The 19,488-nt window shown below is 46.6% G+C and overlaps 1 protein-coding gene and 1 pseudogene across 4 annotated transcripts in view; one reads left to right on the top strand and one right to left on the bottom strand.

Annotated features, from left to right (window-relative positions):
- Sord (sorbitol dehydrogenase) overlaps nt 1-15,896 on the bottom strand; it is a 31,134-nt gene extending 15,238 nt beyond the window's left edge. The window contains exons 1-4 of one of the 4 annotated variants that reach the window (XM_087648726.1): nt 15,748-15,890; nt 4,228-4,405; nt 3,085-3,118; nt 613-777 (exon numbers count right to left, since the gene is read on the bottom strand). In XM_087648726.1, coding sequence (XP_087504852.1) covers nt 613-763 — 151 coding nt within the window. In that variant the 5' untranslated portion in view covers nt 764-777; nt 3,085-3,118; nt 4,228-4,405; nt 15,748-15,890. Of the gene's footprint in view, nt 1-612; nt 778-3,084; nt 3,119-4,227; nt 4,406-5,717; nt 5,961-15,640 lie in introns of those variants that run through there. The other 3 variants (XM_087648731.1, NM_017052.2, XM_087648723.1) reach the window with 3 other exon arrangements.
- Tk1-ps2 (thymidine kinase 1, pseudogene 2) lies at nt 9,094-9,767 on the top strand (annotated as a pseudogene).
- Nucleotides 15,897-19,488: the final 3,592 nt, after the last annotated feature.

The following is a 19,488-nucleotide window of genomic DNA, read 5'->3' as shown; positions in this document are numbered from 1 at the left end:
CAGTGATTATGATAATGGCAGAGCACGCCTTTAGTCCCAAAACTCAGGAGGCAAAGGAAGGCAGATTTCTGAGTTCAAGACCAGCCTGGGGCTGGAGAGATGGCTCAGTGGTTAAGAGCACTGACTGCTCTTCCTAGAGGTCCTGAGTTCAATTCCCAGCAACCACATGGTGGCTCACAACCATCTGAAATGGGGATCTGAAACCTCTTCTGGTGTGTCTAAAGACAGCTACAGTGTACTCTATATATATTAAATAAATCTTTTTTTAAAAGCTTCAAAAGTAAATGAATAATTACAAGTAAAATCAGAAAGGTCTTGATTTTCAGTATATGGAAGCAGTTTGTAGCTTATGACAGGAATACTTTCCCTACCCCCTTTTCTGATTTATTTTACGTTTTCCATCTTTTCCAAAGGGGTAGGGGTCTAGACAAGAAACGTTGATCATTCCTGCATTCCCCAGCACACACTGTGACTAAGTACCTGCTTCTGTCCCTGGTCTCTGAGGCAGAAGGTAAGATTCCTACATTAGGGACCCAGCACTACCTCATACACTCCTGTACCTGTGCTTAGCCGAGATGTACTCCCAGCGAAAGCATTCCGACATTTACTGACCTGGTTTTAGATGTTTCACCATCGGTCCCACTTTTGTGACTGTTCCAGCAGCTTCATGCCCAAGCACCATTGGCTTTTTCACAACGAAGTCCCCAATTCGGCCATGCTCCCAGTAGTGAACATCCGAGCCACAGATCCCCACCGAATGCATCTTTAGTAACACATCTAATATGATAATGGAGACAGAGGAAACACGTGAGGGAAAGGCGAACCTTGCATTGCTCTCAGAGGCTCTAACAATTTCCCTCTGCACAGAGCAGAGCTGGGTTCTCAGAGTCAGGTACAGAATTGAGATTACAAAGGAGAATGAGCTAAACAGAGAGCCCAACTAAGCCTAGGAAGACAGATCAGCTTGAACACAGCAAAGTAACTGAGTGTGATGGTCCGTGCTTGTTGACTTGGCTGGGCTAGGAGACCCTGTTGTTTGGTCAAATGTCCATGCAGATTTTGCTCACAGGGCAGAGTTCTTGTGAAGCATCTAATGGTACAATTAGCATTTAATCAAGACTGTGAGTGGACCAAATTATCCTCCATAAAGTAGGTAGGTGGGCCTCATCCAATCAAGTAAAGACCTTGGGAGAGACTGCTGCCCTGCTCTGCAAGCCCAGAGTTTTCCAGACCCCACACCGCCCAGTCACAGGGTCAGAGGCTTAACATAAAATAAACTGTCCTCCTCCCCCTCTCCCAACTTCTGTATATATGCACATACATATACATAGGTATCTTACTTTGTTTGTACAAGATATTATGAGGAGTGAGCACTGTGTCAACCATTTAAAAGAACAAACTTCTGCAGGAGATAACCAGTTGCTTGTCACTGCATGATGAACTGCCAAGTTCCTTATTTTCTAAAAAGGTGCAGCTTTACTTAGCTCTCCTCTACGTTAATTCACACATCCCCTTTGAGGGACTGAATCACGTGACGTACGGTGGTATTTCTACTGCCAAGTGTCCAAGTTTAAAACGATGGCACTGCTGGGCCTCTCAGCTCAAGTACCAAAGGATTCCTGCCCTGTCTGACTGAGCTGACTTTATGAACACCTCCCTGAGGAAAAACTCCATTTTTGAAAGACAAAAAGAGGCCAAGAGCTGTGCTATGTACTCAGAAACCTCAGTTACATACAGCATTTGTCATAAACCAACAGCAATCAATCCCCACCCCACCCCCCATGGCTCTGGAGAATTGTCTCTGCCCTTGGTTTTGATTGAGCAGTTAAGAACGACAGACTGAATTCTGCGGTCAAAGATAGAGAAAGATTACTGAAAACAGGAAAACTCAGCTTTCTCTATAGAAGTTCAAATCTGCATCAAGAGATGAGATGTCTCTTGCTGAAATGCTTGCTTTCTGAAATATTTTCTCCCAATTCAACTACAGCAAAAGGCAAAAGAATGAGAGTAGGCTGGGTGAGAGGGGGCCCTTCCCAGACCAGGAAAGGCCTTACTGACCTGGCTGCCTCTGCAACCAAGCCACCTTGTCAGGTCAGTGAGGTCCCTCCTCGGAACAGTCAGAACAGTTGTATGCATGAAAATGTTTACACCTTAAATTTGCATTGTTACTAAACACTGAGAGGAACAGCTGGGTTTTTGTTTTTGTTTTGTTGTTTTTGTTTTGTTTTTTGTTTTGTTTTGTTTATCTTATCACTGCAAGTCAACAATCCAGCTGACCTTTGAGTAGCAAAGTTCAGGAGTTACCAAGAAAGCTACTTTCAATCTGATATTTGCCCAGAATCTGTGCTTCTGGGCTGAAGTGTGGTATTGTGTTGCGAACATCCCAGGTCATCAAGGAGGACAGGTATCCAAGGGACCGAAGACTTGTGCATTGACTAACCCCTAGCCTCACCCTGGGATTCTAGAGATTATGAACTGGATTTTGGGATGGAGGGATCTACCCTGACCAACACACTTGGCATAACCTCCCCAGGTCCAGATGCCATCAACAACATCTCACCCACTGAGAGGCCTAGAAATGGAGCAAAGGTTTTAGGAGCCCTGCCCCTACTCACTCAGTCACTTTTGATTAGGGGAAGGGACAGGGCTTCCCACAGCCCCGCCTACCCTCACCAAACAAGTAGATAGTTCTGGTCTGGCCCTCTTGGGTGTACTAACGCAGTGTTCCTTTACTAACTAGGAGATTTAGTTCTGTAGATTTTTAGAACCAGAATTATGATTTGGCATCTAATCTGGTAGACACGATACTAGGTTGTTAGGTAGGAATGGTTGGTTCTGCCTTTGGTCCACATGATTCACATCAGAAACCCAGGGCAAATCGGCAGTCTGGTATCTAAGCTTCTCTCCTTCTATCAGTGATTCTTTTACCTCAAACAGTAGCCAAAATAAACCGTTGTAGCCAGCAAAGACGTAAGCACAAGACGTAAGCACATTAGCTGGTAGGGAGAGAGAGGGGCAGGGACCAATGCACACGCCTCCAAGGCCAACACCAGCAGATACAATGAATGTCACATCAGGACCTACCATTTGGGCCCAGCTCAGGGATTGGGTAGTTCTCCTGAAATAAATAACACAGAGAAAGTTGTTTAGTCTGCATAATAATTTATCTATATATTTTTCACTTATAAAATATTCTCCTGTAGTTGCGTTGAATTATTTCTCAGAACACAAGTTCACACCATACCCTACTACCAGTAAACACACAAAAGGCAGCATGTCAGGCAGGCTAGAGAAACCCTGGCCTACTCACCACCATACTGCTCAAAACAGAGCCACTAGCCCAGATGTTAGACTGACATAGTCCAACCCAATAGAGAACACAGTTGAAGTTAGTGACTGGCCGCTGAACGGAACAAAGTTCTGAAGCCGGGGTCCCTCCCTGGAAAACTGCCCCGCAATCGATTGTCAACTGTCAGATCCTGACAGAAGCCACTCTAATTGCTCAACACACCACCACCCCTCTGGTGCTACTTGCCCAGGACTACGTAGGCTAGACGTGTCCCAGGCAGAGAGGGTGTCCGAGCTGCTCTGGGTCTCTAGATTTGCCTTCCACATTGGATCTTTTCATCCTAGAAATCATGCTCTCAGATACAGATCTGCTTGCTCTGACCAAGAAAGTAGTAAGCAGGGCTTGCAGGGGCTGTGTAGACTGGTGGGAGGGTATCTACACTGTCAGTCTGTTTTTACTTCAGCACTGGTGGATACCCAGTCTTCCCTTCTAAAACCTCCATGGGGAGTTTAATAGCTCACAAGGAACATAAGCGCCCTGCATTTTAGTGCAAAAGCAACCTGAGGTATTCTGGTGTTTACAGATAGTTTTAGAATAGCATTTGCTTACTAACCTTTTCTCCATGGTTAAATGGCCAGGGTTAAGTCAGGATTGACAAGGAGCAAGGACACTGAGTGGACAAACCCAAGTGTTTACTAATTCTTTGTGGGCAGATAAGTAAGAATCAGAGGGAGAAGGCAACATGAATTGTTTACCATGCCTGCTGTAGGCAGATAACACTTTCAGCTCTGTCTTACCACAGCCCAGAGCTTAAAGATGAGAAAGAAGCCTGAGGTTACAGAGTTAGGTAACTTGGTCAAGATCCTGCCACCAGACAGAGAGGATTAACCAGGGCTCAGCCCAGCTGAATCTGACATCTATACCAGTTTCCACTGTACCTAGTGCAGTCCTGAGGGAGTGACCTTTCTTCTTGGGTGAAAGCTGTCAATCATGTGAGGTGATTGATAGGTGGGCCCCATGCAGAGTGTCCTGATGAGTCTCTGTGCTCTCCTGGCCAGTGAGATGGTTCAGCATGTAAGGGGCATTCAGACAAGCCTGATGACCCAAGTTTGATCCCTGGAACCACATGATAGAAGGCGAGGACCAACTCACAAGATGTCCTCTGACTTCCACATGCCAGCCACACCCCACCCCACATCTATGCATACAGTGAATAAATATTTTTTTTGAAGGTAAATAAGCAGGGTTGGGGATTTAGCTCAGTGGTAGAGCGCTTGCCTAGGAAGCGCAAGGCCCTGGGTTCGGTCCCCAGCTCCGAAAAAAAGAACCAAAAAAAAAAAAAAAAAAAAAAAAGGTAAATAAGCTCTCAGCCTTCCCGAAGTTTCCTGAGCTGCCCTTTCATTTTTATGAAACAAGGCCTCACTATGTACCCATGTACTGGATTCCACTGTGCACCCCAAGTTGACCTAAACTCACGAGTCTCCTGCACCAGTGTCTAAGATTGAGGCTGTGCCCCTCGGCTTGGCTCAAGCCACTTGCTATAGGCAGCCTCACAGCATTGATCCACACGACACCAGCTAGTGATAAACCCTACCCAACACTACCGTGCTATTTCTTCAACACCAGGTCCAGTTCCCAGTTCCAAACCGAAGCAGTAGCCTTCCCCAAAAAGCTTCCACATAATATCTAAATGCTTTAGCTTCAGGCCACCAGTCTCTCCAGTGGGGAAAACTCATTGCTAATTGAACTCCTCCAGAGGAAAAAACCCCAATCCATGTGCTAATGCAGACAGGCACAGAGCTAAGGTGTTCATCCCCCGGGTTATTCTGTGCTCTGTGTTCTACATGCACCATGCATCATCAGTTCAGCTCCACAGCCTGAGAATGAAGAATTGGGAGAGTCAGCAGCCTGCCCAGCAGCCGCAGAGCCTAAGCAGGGATGACTTCTATTGGAGCCCAGGGAGAGGGGAAAAAATGTCCAGAGTAATTAAGGCACCTTTTGTTTTGCTTTGTTTGCTTCTCAGTAATTTAAAGGAAGAAGGTGAAAAAATCCATTAAAAGAAATCACCACTAAGGTTGGGGATTTAGCTCAGTGGTAGAGCGCTTGCCTAGCAAGCGCAAGGCCCTGAGTTCAGTCCCCAGCTCCAAAAAAAAAGAAAAGCAAAAAAAAAAAAAAAAAAAATATCACCACCTTAGAACAGATATCACCAAATCTATCTCCAAGAAGTCACGGGTTCCACGTTTGACATTAACTAGCACCCTGGATTGCTGTGTAAACTTTGTTTCTGTTATAGCAGATAAAATTTTAACTCCAACTTCAGCGTAATCTAATAAACTCAGTTTTATTTCTAACTTGGAACCTTGCCCACCCTCCCTACTAACGGCATCAGCAGGCACAAGCCCCAGGCACTGTGGCTCCTCCTCCTTACCTCTGCTTCCAGCTAGGGCAAGCCATGCCGACCTAATCACACGCAGGGGCGCAGTGACTCTTCAGGACACCAGAGGGTGCTATGCTGAGTCTGTTTACTGTTGAGTGGCTGAGGACATTGAATACTTTTCTTCCCACCATTTCCCTCCCCTCTCTAGGCTTCCAGGTGACCTTTAAGCTGTTTCTCCTCCCAAATGCTAGGAATACAACTGAGTGCCAGCATACCACATTTTTGTGGTGCTGGAGAAGGACTCCAAGGCGCTGTGTATACACGGCAAGCAACAGAGCCCTTAACAACCTCTCCCTGCCCCCTTCATGACTTCACTCAACTGTGGCTTAGCTGAGGCTTCCCCTCTCTGCAGGGGGCATGCCACTGGGCATAAGACCTTATTAAAATCAACCGTGGTAACTAGAGAGGTGGCTCACCAGTTGAACCTGCTTGATGATCTTGCAGGGGGGACCAGAGTTTAGATTCTAGCATCCATGTTAGGCTGTTTACAAACCCCTGTAGCTCCAGCTCCAAAGAATTCAACACTGCAGGCACACATGTGCACACACACACTCACACACACAATATAAAACGTTGCAGGCACACATGTGCACACACATACACACGAATATAAAACGCTGCAGGCACACGTGTGCACACACATACACACGAATATAAATAAAATGCTGCAGGTACACGTGTGCACACACATACACACAATATAAAACACTGCAGGCACATGTGTGCACACACATACACACAAATATAAATAAAACGCTGCAGGTACTCGTGTGCACACACATACACACAATATAAAACGCCCTCTTTATACTTAAAAACATATCAGTTCTCACAGCTGGTAAGCATATATATACCTAAAGCCCCAGTTTTGAGGACGTTGAGGCAGAAGGATCTAAAATTTCAAGATTGGCTGAAGTAGACAGCAAGATTGCCTCAAAATAAATAAGCCTGAAGAGTGTAAATACCCTCCTCAGAACCACTGGGTCCCACAGCCTTACTGTGCTACCACAGCATGGCCACTGCGCACTAAAAGGCACTGTGTAACAGACTGCCCTGCCTCCCTAATCTCCTTTTCCAGCTCAGATTTCCTGGATGCTAAGCTTTCCTTTACCTCCTTATCCCTCAGGGTTCTTGAGGGCTGTAGCTCAGGGGTAGAGTGGATGCCTAAGAAGGGTGAAGACAGACAGACAAATGTACCTATGCACGCACACACGCACGCACTCACACACACACACACACACACACACACACACACACACACACACACACCAGTTATTTAGTTCCTCTGAGAGCCTACACTTTCACTTTATTCTCTGTAACTATTATTTCAGATACAATCAGGATTTCCTAAGCAGGATTTCTTGTGAATGTCTCACAAAAGTACAAGAGGAGCTCTAAGTCTTCTTTAGCTATGTCAGCATTCTAGAAACATCTGACTCACATATAAAGCCACCCTTCTCTCTCTTTAGCACACTTACTCTGTAACCCTTAGAAAATCTCCAGGAAGATGTCCCTGGGTAGGTGGGATCATCTCAGCTGTCTGTCATCCAAATTGTGTTTGTGTGTGTGTGTACATATGTGTATATATATATATATATATATATATATATATATATATATATATATGTGTGTGTGTGTGTGTGTGTGTGTGTGTGTGTATGTATATTATGCATACATATGTGTGTGGTTTGAATGTCTCATCAGCTCCCTTTGGTATATTTGAATTCACACCCTCAACCCATTTTGCCTAAGTCAGAGGTTCTCAACCTTCCTAACGCTGCAACCCTTTAATACAGTTCATGTTGTGGTGACCCCTGATCACACAATTATTTTAATTGTTAGTTCATAACTAATTTTGCTAGTTATGAATCATAATGTAACTATCTGACATGCAGGGTATATCTAATATGTAACCTCTGTGAAAGGGTTAAAAAGCACTGTTTGAGAACAGTTGGCCTAGGTGGTAGTCAGGACATCAAGACAAGGAAGGAGAGACCAGGGAAGGGCTATTTTCCCTCCTCCAGCTGCCCGGGGTGAGCCTGAGCAGAAGTCAGGCTGCCCTGTACAAAGCTGGCTCTCCTCAACCTGCTGTGTACCTAGGCATGTTATATAACCTCTTGAATTTCCTCTTCTGTATCATGAGGATAATCATGAAAGAGAATGCCGACTCACAGCAAATACCTTTGCTCTTATTACAAAAGAAATCGCCCAAAGTTCTGTTCCTGTAACAGTTTAACCAGCTCTGGACAACCTTGTCCTTTGGGAAAGGGCAAAATACTTCCTAGTGTTGTAGGGGGAATACTAGACTCCCCCTTTTATCATGTTAAGTTCGGAAAAACAAAACAAAAACCTGTCCTTTAAAGGGATGGGACTTGGAAGACCTGAAGTAGGGCTCTAGCAATGACTGAGGCTTGTATCCTGTGGTGTGGAGATGAAGCCACCCCCATACCTTAAAGGGACAGACAGGGAAGGTAATAAGGCCTGTGCCCAGATTCTTAGCAGATGTCTTTGCCACCTTCTCCTACATGGCAGCTTGCCTGTGACCCCAGGGTCTGTGTTGAATACTTGAGGTGGAAAAGACTCTCTTGTTACCCTCTTCCTGCTTCATTTTTTCCTAACCCCCATGTATTTGTCTTGTGTTCGCAGAGTGAGAGGAAAAGCCAAAGGTTTTCCAATTGGGCAAGAGACTTTGTTCTAGCCATTGATCCTGGCATATGAGGCGGGCAAAATAAAGCGTTGAAAGCTCTCCCAAAGTCAACTGACCTCGTCCTCTGCCCAGGCTCTCCTTGCCAGCCAGCCTTTGTGCTGATGAGTCTTTCTGAAAGACTTATACTCCCCATTATCCCTGAAAAGTCCTATTCTCCTCACTTGGGGACCCCATTTACCTCCAGTCACACCAAACACTTCCTACTTATTTATCCACATAAGGCTCTCTCTCCCCAAGATCCATGAGACCGGAAGTGAAACATCCTAACTCCTGTGGGACACTAAGACTCAGGTTCAGATACGTTAGGATTGAAGAGTCTGGAAACACCCAGATGGGTCTATCCAACTGTCTGGACTGCTGTTTCTAGTTTTGCTTTTTGAGGCAAGGTCTCAAGTGCTGGGGTTGAAGGTCACGGCAGTACCTGGCTTTCAGCAGGCCTTTGAGGGCCTAGGGTTCTCAGGCATTCCTTTAAGAAGCCTTCCCTGGGGTAACATGACTGGGAACATAATTCATTTGCACCCTCTGACCACAAGATCCCGATCTACACGGGATGGAGAACTACTTAATTCTTATCAGTAATGTAAAATTTTTTCTTCCTAATTAAAAATACAGGAACATCCCCCACACAAGGACCCTGGTGCTAAGGTTTGCCCTGTCACCATGAGTTACATCAACCTGCCCACCATGCTGCCCATCTCCCCCAGCAATACCCGGGGGCATATCCAGGTGATTCTCAGGCCCATGTTCTCAGGGAAAAGCATAGAGCTGATGAGGAGAGCACGGCACTTCCAGATCGCCCAGTACAAGTGCCTGGTCATCAAGTATGCCAAAGACACGTGCTATAGCAGCAACTTCTCAACACATGATCGGAACACCATGGATGCACTGCCAGCCTGCATGCTCCGGGATGTGGCCCAGGAGGCCTTGAGAGTGGCCGTCGTTGGCATCGATGAAGGGCAGTTTTTCCCTGACATTGTGGATTTCTGTGAAACGATAGCCAATGCAGGCAAGACAGTGATTGTGGCGGCGCTGGACGGAACCTTCCAGAGGAAGGCTTTCAGCAGCATCTTGAACCTGGTGCCCTTGGCCAAGAGTGTGGTGAAGCTCACTGCCATGTGCACGGAGCCCTTTCATGAAGCTGCCTACACCAAGAGGCTGAGCCTGGAGGAAGAGGGGGAGGTGATTGGCGGAGCAGATAAGTACCTAAGAAGTCTTCAGCCCAGACTGCAGACAACAAAGAGAACTGCCCAGTGCTGGGGCAGCCGGGAGAGGCCCCGGCTGTCAGGAAGCTCTTTGTCTCTCAGCAAGTCCTACAGTACAACTGTGCCAACTGAGGGGACCTGGGGCCTGCCAGATCCTACCCAGGTTGGACTCCCAGAGAGCAGGGGAAGGGCCGGGGCCTGCCACTCATACTGGACATTGTGCCCTGGCTCATCTGCTTGTTGAAACCTTTCTTAGTTCCCTTATAATGGTTGTGAGCCACCATGTGGTTGCTGGGAATTGAACTCAGGACCTCTGGAAGAGCAGTCAGTCCTCTTAACCCCTGAGCTATCATTTCAACACCTTTAGTTCCCTTCTTGGTTGCCAAGGCACCTCAGCAGACTGGAGCCCAGACCCTGCCTGCTGGCTAGGGTCTCACATTCAACCAAAGGTGAGGACAGAGCCTCACCTGTGACATTGGTGGTACTAGCTTCTTCCCTGTTGGTGGCTTTCACTGCTGGGTTTCAGTCTCAGAGCCCACCCTTGACAGTGAGGAGGGCTCCAGCCCTCTCCCAGCTCTCCGTATGTGTACACATGACCCCTACTGCCACTATGGCTCCAATCTTTCTCTGTTCAGCCCTCAGTAAGCCAAGAGAGTATGTTTCTTGTGCCCCATTACTTATAACTTAAATGAGAATGTGTTTTCCCTTAAAAATATATACAGGAATAAAACCATATGCTAATTAGATAATACTTATTTATAGTAAGCAAGAATATGCATATTAGCAACAATGGAGAAGGCTTGTGCACAGTTTTATATAAGTATTTGTACTCTTTTATACTGGACTGACAACTCTCTGTAAACCTTGACCAAGTTTCCTGTGGTTAGAAATATTTTTAGTATAAAATCTAGTTTGGAGAAAACCTCTACTTTCACCAACCATGCTGAGAACTAGCTAAATTTGTTGCCAATATTAATGTATAACTATACATACACACACATCATTATATATGCACACACGCAAATATTTCCCCTCACTGTGTCATGGATATCTGAAAAGGAATTTCCCTAGTCTATGAGCCCTTCTCAGAACATTAAAACCTCATCAAACTGGCGCTTCCTTCTGGATGGGAAGCATCTCTGTGCCTCTGGACCTTCAGACAAAGGCAATGCTTTCTCAAGCATTTGACACAGAAGCCAGGTTGCTGGTTTTGAATGTGAAGTTTGGGTTTTGTTTACTACAGAAACATAATTTAGATAAAAAGAAAGGAAGTATTTCTTTGGACAGTTCCTTGTTTTCTAAATGAGTTTGCTGTTCTATTTCTCCTCAAAGTGCCTCTGACAGGTAAGAGACTTCATTCAATGCTTTTTCTTTCTTTTTAATAATGAGGATTGAACTTAGGGTCTTGCCCATGGTAACCCTATCGCTAAATTACGTCTTTAGCCCTCTTCTTACTTTTGAGATAAGGACTCACTAAATTGCCCATGCTGGTCTCATTCTGTAGCCCAGGGTAGCCCTGAAGGTCTTTAACTTTCAGTCTTCCTGCCTTGCCTTTGTGAGTACCTGGGGCTATATATAGGCTTTGACTAAGCCCAGAAATACTAAATGATGTCTGTGCCCCCTCCTCTCCAGGTTTTCTCCCTGGTTGAATCCAGCTGCTCACTAATGCTATCAAGGCAGATGTCTTGGACTACTTGACACCCCCACCCCAACTGCCGCTGCTGCCGCCGCTGCTACCACCACCACCACCCCAGGTGATCAAGACAAGACCCTTCCTTCTCATCCATAGCTTAACCATGAAGTGTGTTTTATTAGAGATTCAACTTGTTTAAAAACATTATCAGAGCAATTCTCTTTCCACCATATCCTATTTATTTAGCGTGCCTCTGTACATATACATACATGCCACATACAGGCAGGTGGACATCAGAATACAACTTCTGGGAGCCAGCACTTCCTTTCTACCACGTGGGTTCCAGATATCAAACTCAACCTGTCAGGCATGGCAGCAAGCACCATCCTGCCAGCCCTTAAAGCAATTCTTTTGCTCTAGGAAATGTTACATTTCCTCAAGAAGCAAAAACTATTTTCACAGAACCCTGATTGTTATTTAAACTTCATACGGACACACCATCTATGCCCTTTATAATGAAACAATATTAACCCATCATTTTAATGATTGTTTTTTTTCCCTTTACTTTGTTGTCCACTCATAGCCAATGGCAGTATAAAATAAACAAAAACCCAAACCATGGCCTTGCTACCTCCTCCAGGGTGCTCAGCTGTCTGCCTCAGCAGCTGACCTACTCCGTGTCCATGTGCTGGAATAAGCAAGGGCCGGTGTTCAGGAAGAAAGGACATAACATGCTCCCATGCATCCAGAGGTCGGTCCATGGACTGATTGGAGATGGATTGAACAAGATATCGGGAGGCACGTGTAGAAATGGCTAGCATTCTGTTAGCTGTAGAGTCCAGCAAACATTAGTCTGTGGTCAGCTGGATATGAAAACAAATTCATTCTTTCATCCCAGAGTTTGAAGTAGTGAACTAAGTAGCCATCCTGTGGGTGGGATGTAGCAATGTAGTAATGTCTGGATTCCTTTCCTAGTATCCTCACTAGTCTAGCAAACTCTACATCATAAAATATTTCTTAAAAATGCAAAAAAAAAAAAAAATCTCAAGCCACCCACTTGCCCCCAAGCCAAGATTCTGTGCAGATAAGCAAAGTCTGGTGTTTTCCAATTTCATGAGCCAACAATTCATCGCCCAGTGAAGAAAGTTCTAGATTCTCAGTTTAACTGCTGAAGTTGTAGTGTTCTGCTTGACCCACATTCTAAGAATTTTGCCAAATCTGTCCATACAGTTGGTGGTTTTGGCCTCTATCTCTCCACGGTAAGATTGTTTAAGGCTTGGGCTTCCTGCTTGACTCTAGTCAGCACAGACAGTAGGGATGCCTGGGACTCTGTTGGCTCTTGCATAAGCAATGAAGTTCACACAACGCAGATAAATTCTAAAGTCTCTCCTCTTCCTCCCCTCCTCTTCCAACCCCACCTTACCCCACCCCTTCCTCCTCTTTCCCTGTATTAGGGATTTAACGTAGAGACTCTACCACTGGCCTTGAACTTACTTTGTAGTCCAATCCAGCCTTGAACTCTCAGTCTTCCTGCCTTAGTCTCCTGAGTAGCTGGGACTGCAGGCCTGGAGCTCCTCTTCAAGCCAAGTTAATTATAGCGGGAGAAAGACTGCTGGGCCACATAGCTGCACATATCTGCCAGCAGCGGAGGTGAGCCGGCTCCCACTCCAGGCCCCTTGGTTGACTTTACTGTTTCCTTTCCAGTAACCCCTTATGTGTGCTGAGGGGTGGCTTGCCTCCTTGTACATGAGCACTCATTTATTTTTCCCTCTTAAATTCCAATCTCTCCATTTATAATAGAGAAATCTGAAGCCAGGGTGGTGGTGGCAGGTGCCATTAATTCAAGCACCCAGGAGGCAGAGATCAGCAGATCTCTGTTCAAGGCCAACCTGCTCTACAGAGTTCCAGGACAGCCAAGGCTACACAAAGAAATGTCTCAAAAACCCAAAAACTACATAACAAAAATAATAAACTGGAGAGATGGCTCAGTTAAGAGCACTGGCTGCTCTTCCAGAGGTCCTGAGTTCAATTCTCAGCAACCACATGGTGGCTCACAACCATCTGTAATGGGATATGATGCCCTGTGTCTGAAGACAGTGTACATATACACAAATCTTTTTAAAAAAGAGAAATCTGGTTTTTTCCCCTCATTATGAAGGAAACCTACCAGCCTGTCCTAACATGTCCATACACAAACCTTCCAGTCTCCTAACATACACCTACCCATTTACTAGTCCTTCCCAAAATGCGTGTTAAGTATCTACACACAAACACATACATCCCCCCTCTCATTCATCACCCAAATGACAAGCGCTCTCCTGGGTGTTGACACTAAGTGTGGGAAGACTTCCATCACTGTAGCTGGGAAAGGGAATCCTGTCTCCCAGGCAGGCAGAGGCCAGGCTGGGTCTTAGGTTTCCGTCCTGCTTGTCTTAGCAAAGTAGCTCAGGTCCTGTTTTTCCAGAGCCATGCCCTGGACAGTGGCCAATTCTGGGCCTTACTGGTGGCTGAGGAGGCATCACTGGGCAAGTCTGAGGTCTTTCCCTTCAGAATCCTTTGGAATGCTGCTTTAGATACTAGAAATGGTTGTTTTTCCAAAGAATTACAAAGAATGTGAGCTCCCGAGGCAAGGGGTTTTGCAGACCCAGTCCCTAGTCTACTCAAATGAGAGCTAAGCCTTAGTTCCCCACCTATCCTAGAACCCAGAAAGACCTAACACTGTGGCTGTGAGACTTTACATTAAAATAGGAAAACATGTCTTCTCCCCGATTTTATAGTCCATAGCCAAACTAGCCCATGACTTTCAGAAGCCACCACCACCTAATCTACCACTCAAGACACCCTGGGTTTCACTGTGGTTCTCCTAGGAGAGAACAGCTCCCCTCAAGATGCCAGGGTTTGAGGCTCACACCACCCAAACTTGTACTACTGAATCTGCCCCAATGAAAGAAGTATAGACGTACTCCACAGTGGTGGCGGTGGCTGGGTAAGAGTCATGCCTGGGAAGGAGGAAAGCCCAGGAGGCCGGTGTTGGGTTGCAGCAATAGCATACTTTCCATTGAGAGCCCTGATGGCCTTCAGTTCAAGGGTTATTTACAGGCAAGCTGAACCATCCACAGTTTCCCTAAAGAGCAATTACGCCTTGGCCCAGGACAGTGCTTAGGTGTCACCTGTCTCTTCAGGGATGCCTGGGAGTAGGGACAGTAGTCCTCAACACGCAGCAGGGATATTCTCACTTAGTAAACATTAGTGACACAAGGACTGAAGTACAAAATCACTTTGTAAGCTATGTAGCAATATATCACTTTTCTGCCCCCATACATAGTGTCTCTTTAATTCAGGATGTTGGGTAGATGTTCCAAAGTGATTGGGAAGAGCAATAGAGTTTGAATCTGAGTTGTTCTGGCTCTGTTCACTCACCAAGCCTACCATCTAGGGGAGTACCAGCTTCAGGCAACAGTTCTTGGTTTGGAACCCACAGACAGGTGGAAGAGTTAAGGAACTCTGAAAAACCTGGAAATACTTCCAAACTCAGTCGTTTGCAGTCAGCGGAGTGATAAACCACTGAGGACAGGCTATTAAGCTAACAAGAACTGTTCATCTGGAAGAGTCTCTCCTGCTACATGTTCTTTGAATGAGGACACAGACTGCGGAAGCACAGGAGGTGGCTGGTACCCAATCCACATACTGCATGCCCCACCGAGATGGACTTTGTCAAGGGAATTTTGGCATGACCACAGAGATGATTCAGCAAATGTCTGAACTCTGCTTCAAGGGGGCAGAACTAGGTTTAAAGCCAGAGACAGAGGTACACAGAATGCTATATCACCAGTTAAAGTGCACCATTTGCACTTACTGAGTGCTAGGCTCTCTCATGATAATAATTCTGCTAGGGGATATTATCAGTTCCAAGCAAAAAGGATTAAATAGAAAACTCTCAGCTTCTTTCTTTCCTTTTCTTTTGGAGCTGGGGACCGAACCCAGGGCCTTGAGCTTGTTAGGCAAGCGCTCTACCACTGAGCTAAATCCCCAACCCCGCGGTTCACAGCTTTTAAATGCCACCTTGCCGCCTTTTTCTGTCCTGCACTGTCTACCAGAAAAGATCTGGGTAGATCCTAATCCTGGAAGTCTCCCTCTGATCCTTCTGAGGAGCAATAACAAGAGTGTGATTCTGCAGCTATCAGAGGTGAAGGCTTGATAGGTTTTTCAATGGTACTGAGCACAGGTCACGTGCCTGGCACCGGGCTAGGTTCGAGAGCACGCGACCAGAACTCTCCTAAGAGATAGATAACGGCCGCCCAACCCCCACCTCCGGGTAACCAGCTGAGATCGGAGTAAACCGAGGCAGCCAGGGGTGCTTGGCGCGAGCTACCTGCCAGCCCCGTGAGCAACAGAACTTGAGAGCGGGTGTCGTTACTGAGCTTGCCAGAGGGGCCAAGCAGGGCTGGCTGCCTGGATTTCCACACTTCCCCTTTTTACCAGGCGAATGTCTCCAGGTCCGTGCACCACCAGGGACAGGTTCTCGCCCTTAGCAGGAGCTGCCATGTCGCTCTCTTGCTTTGAGGTGTCGGCTGGATCCGGCGGGGAGCTGGTGTTTCTGCTCGTCAAACCGCCAAGGGTCTGGAGTAAGGGGCAGGGGCGGAGCCTGAAGACGGCAAAGCGCGGGCCCGGGGCGGGGCCTGTGCGCTTGACAGCCAGGAGGCGGGGTCGCGCCGAGGGAGGGGGTTGAGGTGGGGGTTGGGGTGGGGGTGGGGGACGAGATTTCCTTCAGACCTAAGCGGCCTACCAAGTCCATTGTGGATTTGTGGCTGCAGAAGACCGGGCTAGCACCAAGAATCCTCCAACAGCAAGTTTAGGTCTGAGGTGGAGCGCGGGTGTTCTGTGTTACTAACGGGAACAGTGCTGCTGCAGGCAGGCCGCCGCTAGCGCTCTGAAAAACCGCTAAGTGTTGCAGCGGCTTCGGTTACTCCATCAAACCGGCAAAGGGCCTGGCACCCGCAGGACTGAAAGAAGGAATGCATGTGTCACGTGGCCCTGATGCATCCGCATAAAGATGCTGTGGGGTAGAATTTGCGAGCCTTTCTCTTTAAAGGCTTTCTCGCTTTCCATTGGCAGCCAGAATTCGGCCCAGATTCAGCCTTTAGTGCCTCCCCAGTCAGGACAAACAGGTTTTTACTTTAGCGATGGAGCTTGCTTCCCCTTTCTTTAGCTATCCATGCTGGGAGTTTCGTTTCCCTCCCTCCCTTCCTTTCCCTTCTGTGTAGCCTTGGCTGCCCTGGAATTTGCTCTGTAGACCAGGCTGGCCGTGAACTCAGAGAGTTGGGATTAAAGGCGAGTACCACTGTCTCAGGACTTTACTGAATCATACCTACTACTAATCTCCAGGGGATTCTCACCAGAGCTCCCAACTCTTGATGCCTCCCTGTGAGGATGGAACGGGTTTTACATTCTTTAGCAGCATCCCCTGGACGCACTAGAGGACCCTCTGAGAAGACAGATGTTTGGCACACCAGGGGAGCTTAATGAAAATCGATACCAAATAAGAAAGGGGAAGCGAGGAGGGATGGAGCAGGTAAGTTTGGTGCAAGGCTTAATAAAAAACAAGATGTATTTTAAAACATGATTTTATGTCTGCGTGTTTTACCTGAATGTATGTATGTGCACGATGTGGGTGAACGGTGTCCCTGGAGGATACAAGAGTGCATTGGATCTTCTGGATCTGGAGTTACAGTGAGCTGCCCTTTGGCTGCCAGGAATTAAATCCGGGTCCTCTGCAAGAGCAACAAGTACTCTTAACTACTGTGCCAGTCCTCCAGCCCCATGGATTTTTTAAAATGGATCTTTTAATTGAAAAGCTAACAAATTTCTAATTACATTTCTCCCCCTAAAACTACAAACTGAGTATTGTAGTTGACATTCAAAGCTGAGAAAATTAAAAAAAAAATTTTTTTTTTAAAAGAAGTCCTCGGGTCCTTGCCACACACAAGTTAGTCAATAGCAGCCCAAGACCTGACCCACAGCCTGAGACCTGCCCTGGGATCATTAACCTTCAGGTGCTTTGTTCATTCATAGGTAAAGATCATATTATGCTAATTCTACCTCGGAAAACTTTGCAAGCTATCTGATTTACAATGTCAATTTGTAATAGCATAGTAAGTCAATAAACTAAATCATTTTACAAGAACAGAAGGAAGAGGAGAAAGCCCTCAATCGATTTTCTAATTGTATGCCTAACTAAGAACAAAGGGACCTTCACTCGCACCTGAAGAAACAATGACCAGTATGGAATCTGCACTCCAGCTACATACTATGTTCTGCTAGTTCAGTGGACCTGGAGTCTCGTCTCTGTCTAGTGTTAAGGGGTACATAAGCAGCAGTGCAGCTGGTATGGGAACGGTCCCACAGTGTCTGGCACATGCTCCCTATCACCACCGCTTCTCAGTGTGCAGCCAGGCCTCCTCCTCTTCAGTGAAGTCGTTCTTCATATTAAGGGTTGTGCACCTCTGGGGAGTTTTCCTTAAATGTCTTAGCAACGGCCCAGCATGTAGCACAAAGCAAATCCTTGGCATCCTCAGGAGAGTCCTCCTTGTGGCCGGGATGCCACTGGATACTGCTGTATTAACATTGTTAGAGGAACTTAGCCATCACCCCCATTGGCATCCATTCCCAGATCTTGCAATACATACATGCTCGATGGTCACAGACTGATTTTCCAATTTGTAAAGTGGACTTCCAATCTCTATCAAAACTCCGTGGAGTAAAGGCACGGTGTCCTGAAAGGAGGCAGCAGACAAGGCCAACAAGGCTGCTACAGAATGGAATTTTGACCAGAACTATTTACTCGGAGATTGGGGTCTTGCTTTGGCACACCTCCCACAAGGCTTAGCTGTGCTCGGCTGGTCCTTCCCACATCCACACCTTGTGTTGCTTGGCTTGCAGACCCTAGCACACACTCACTGAACTAAAACCCAGCTTGGAGTTTCCTTGGTTTCCCAGGGCCGTCATTCCAGTGGGCGAAGCTGAAGCTTCAGAATGGTTTGTGAACAGAGGAACACTTCAAGTAGAGACTCCTTGACTTAAAATTTTGAAAACAAAGTTAACAGCGAGGGAGATTCAAGGGCCACCCTTGGACTTGTCTTCTCTCAGGCAGTAACACCAGCTAGATGCTGCCTTATAGTGTTTCCTGGGAAGGGTGTGATGGATACTGCATTGGTCCCTGGCCATGTGCTGTTTTAAGTCACTAAGAAGCAGGTTGTAGAACCAGAGATGCCCTTGCTCCACTTCAGACTCAAGACTCCTGAGTGTTCCTAACTCTGTAACAGGGAAGGAAGAGAAAGGCAGAACAGCACAAGAGTAAAGACAGTAAGCCATAATAGTAAACGGACTACTACTATTAATCCTGGTTTATAAAAGCCCCTGCAAAGGGCACAAACAAAACAAAAGTCAAACTATGTACGACATTGTATAAAACAAAACTTTATTTAACCAAACTGGAACTAGCTCGTTTTTCTAAACAAAGATAAGCAAGGGGAGGGGTCATGGGGCCCAGGTAACTAGGGTGAAACAAAGCAAGAGCTGAGCCTCAAGGAGCAGTTCCTGCCCCTCTGGCCTGGGTCCTGCTGCTTTGAAGGCCACCAGATCTCCCTTACTTCATGAGCTGGAGAATCCAAATGGCCTGGGTCCCCATCTAGAATGGTCACTGAGGTCCTGGGCATCAGGCATCCACACATCTGGTGATGGAAACTTAAAGTCCCCTCCGAACCATTCCACGGTTGAAACATAAAACACTGCAATTGGTGAGGCGCTGACTCAGCTGCTGGCTGATCTGAGTCTTCAGTGAAGGAGCCAAGTCCTAACGACTCCAGCTGGGGAGACTGAAGCCACACCTTTCTCAGCTCCGTGCTACATTCCAACAATGGAGACAGACACCTGAGGTCAATGCACAGCACGCTTTCTCTGATCCAGGCCAGTGTGCAGTACCAACATGTCTGTGCGTCAACGCCAACATCAAAGGGAAAAGTCCTGCCGTGGTTTAGACCAAAGGAGCTCAATTTCGAGTTTCTCTACCTCTCTCCCCGGTCTGTCTCCTCTCTCCCCGGTCCTCTTCTGTCTGTCTCCGTTGCGCTATTCCGAACAAGGGGCTTTGCTTTGAATTTATCAAACAGCACAGAAAACATTGTACAGGAAAGGAATTTCCTAAATAAGTGATTTTACTAGTAC

This window comes from Rattus norvegicus, chromosome 3, assembly GCF_021556685.1.
Source record: "Rattus norvegicus strain SHRSP/BbbUtx chromosome 3, alternate assembly SHRSP_T2T, whole genome shotgun sequence".
In the NCBI taxonomy this organism is placed as follows: Eukaryota; Metazoa; Chordata; class Mammalia; order Rodentia; family Muridae; genus Rattus; species Rattus norvegicus.
This window is presented reverse-complemented; position numbering and strand designations above follow the sequence as displayed.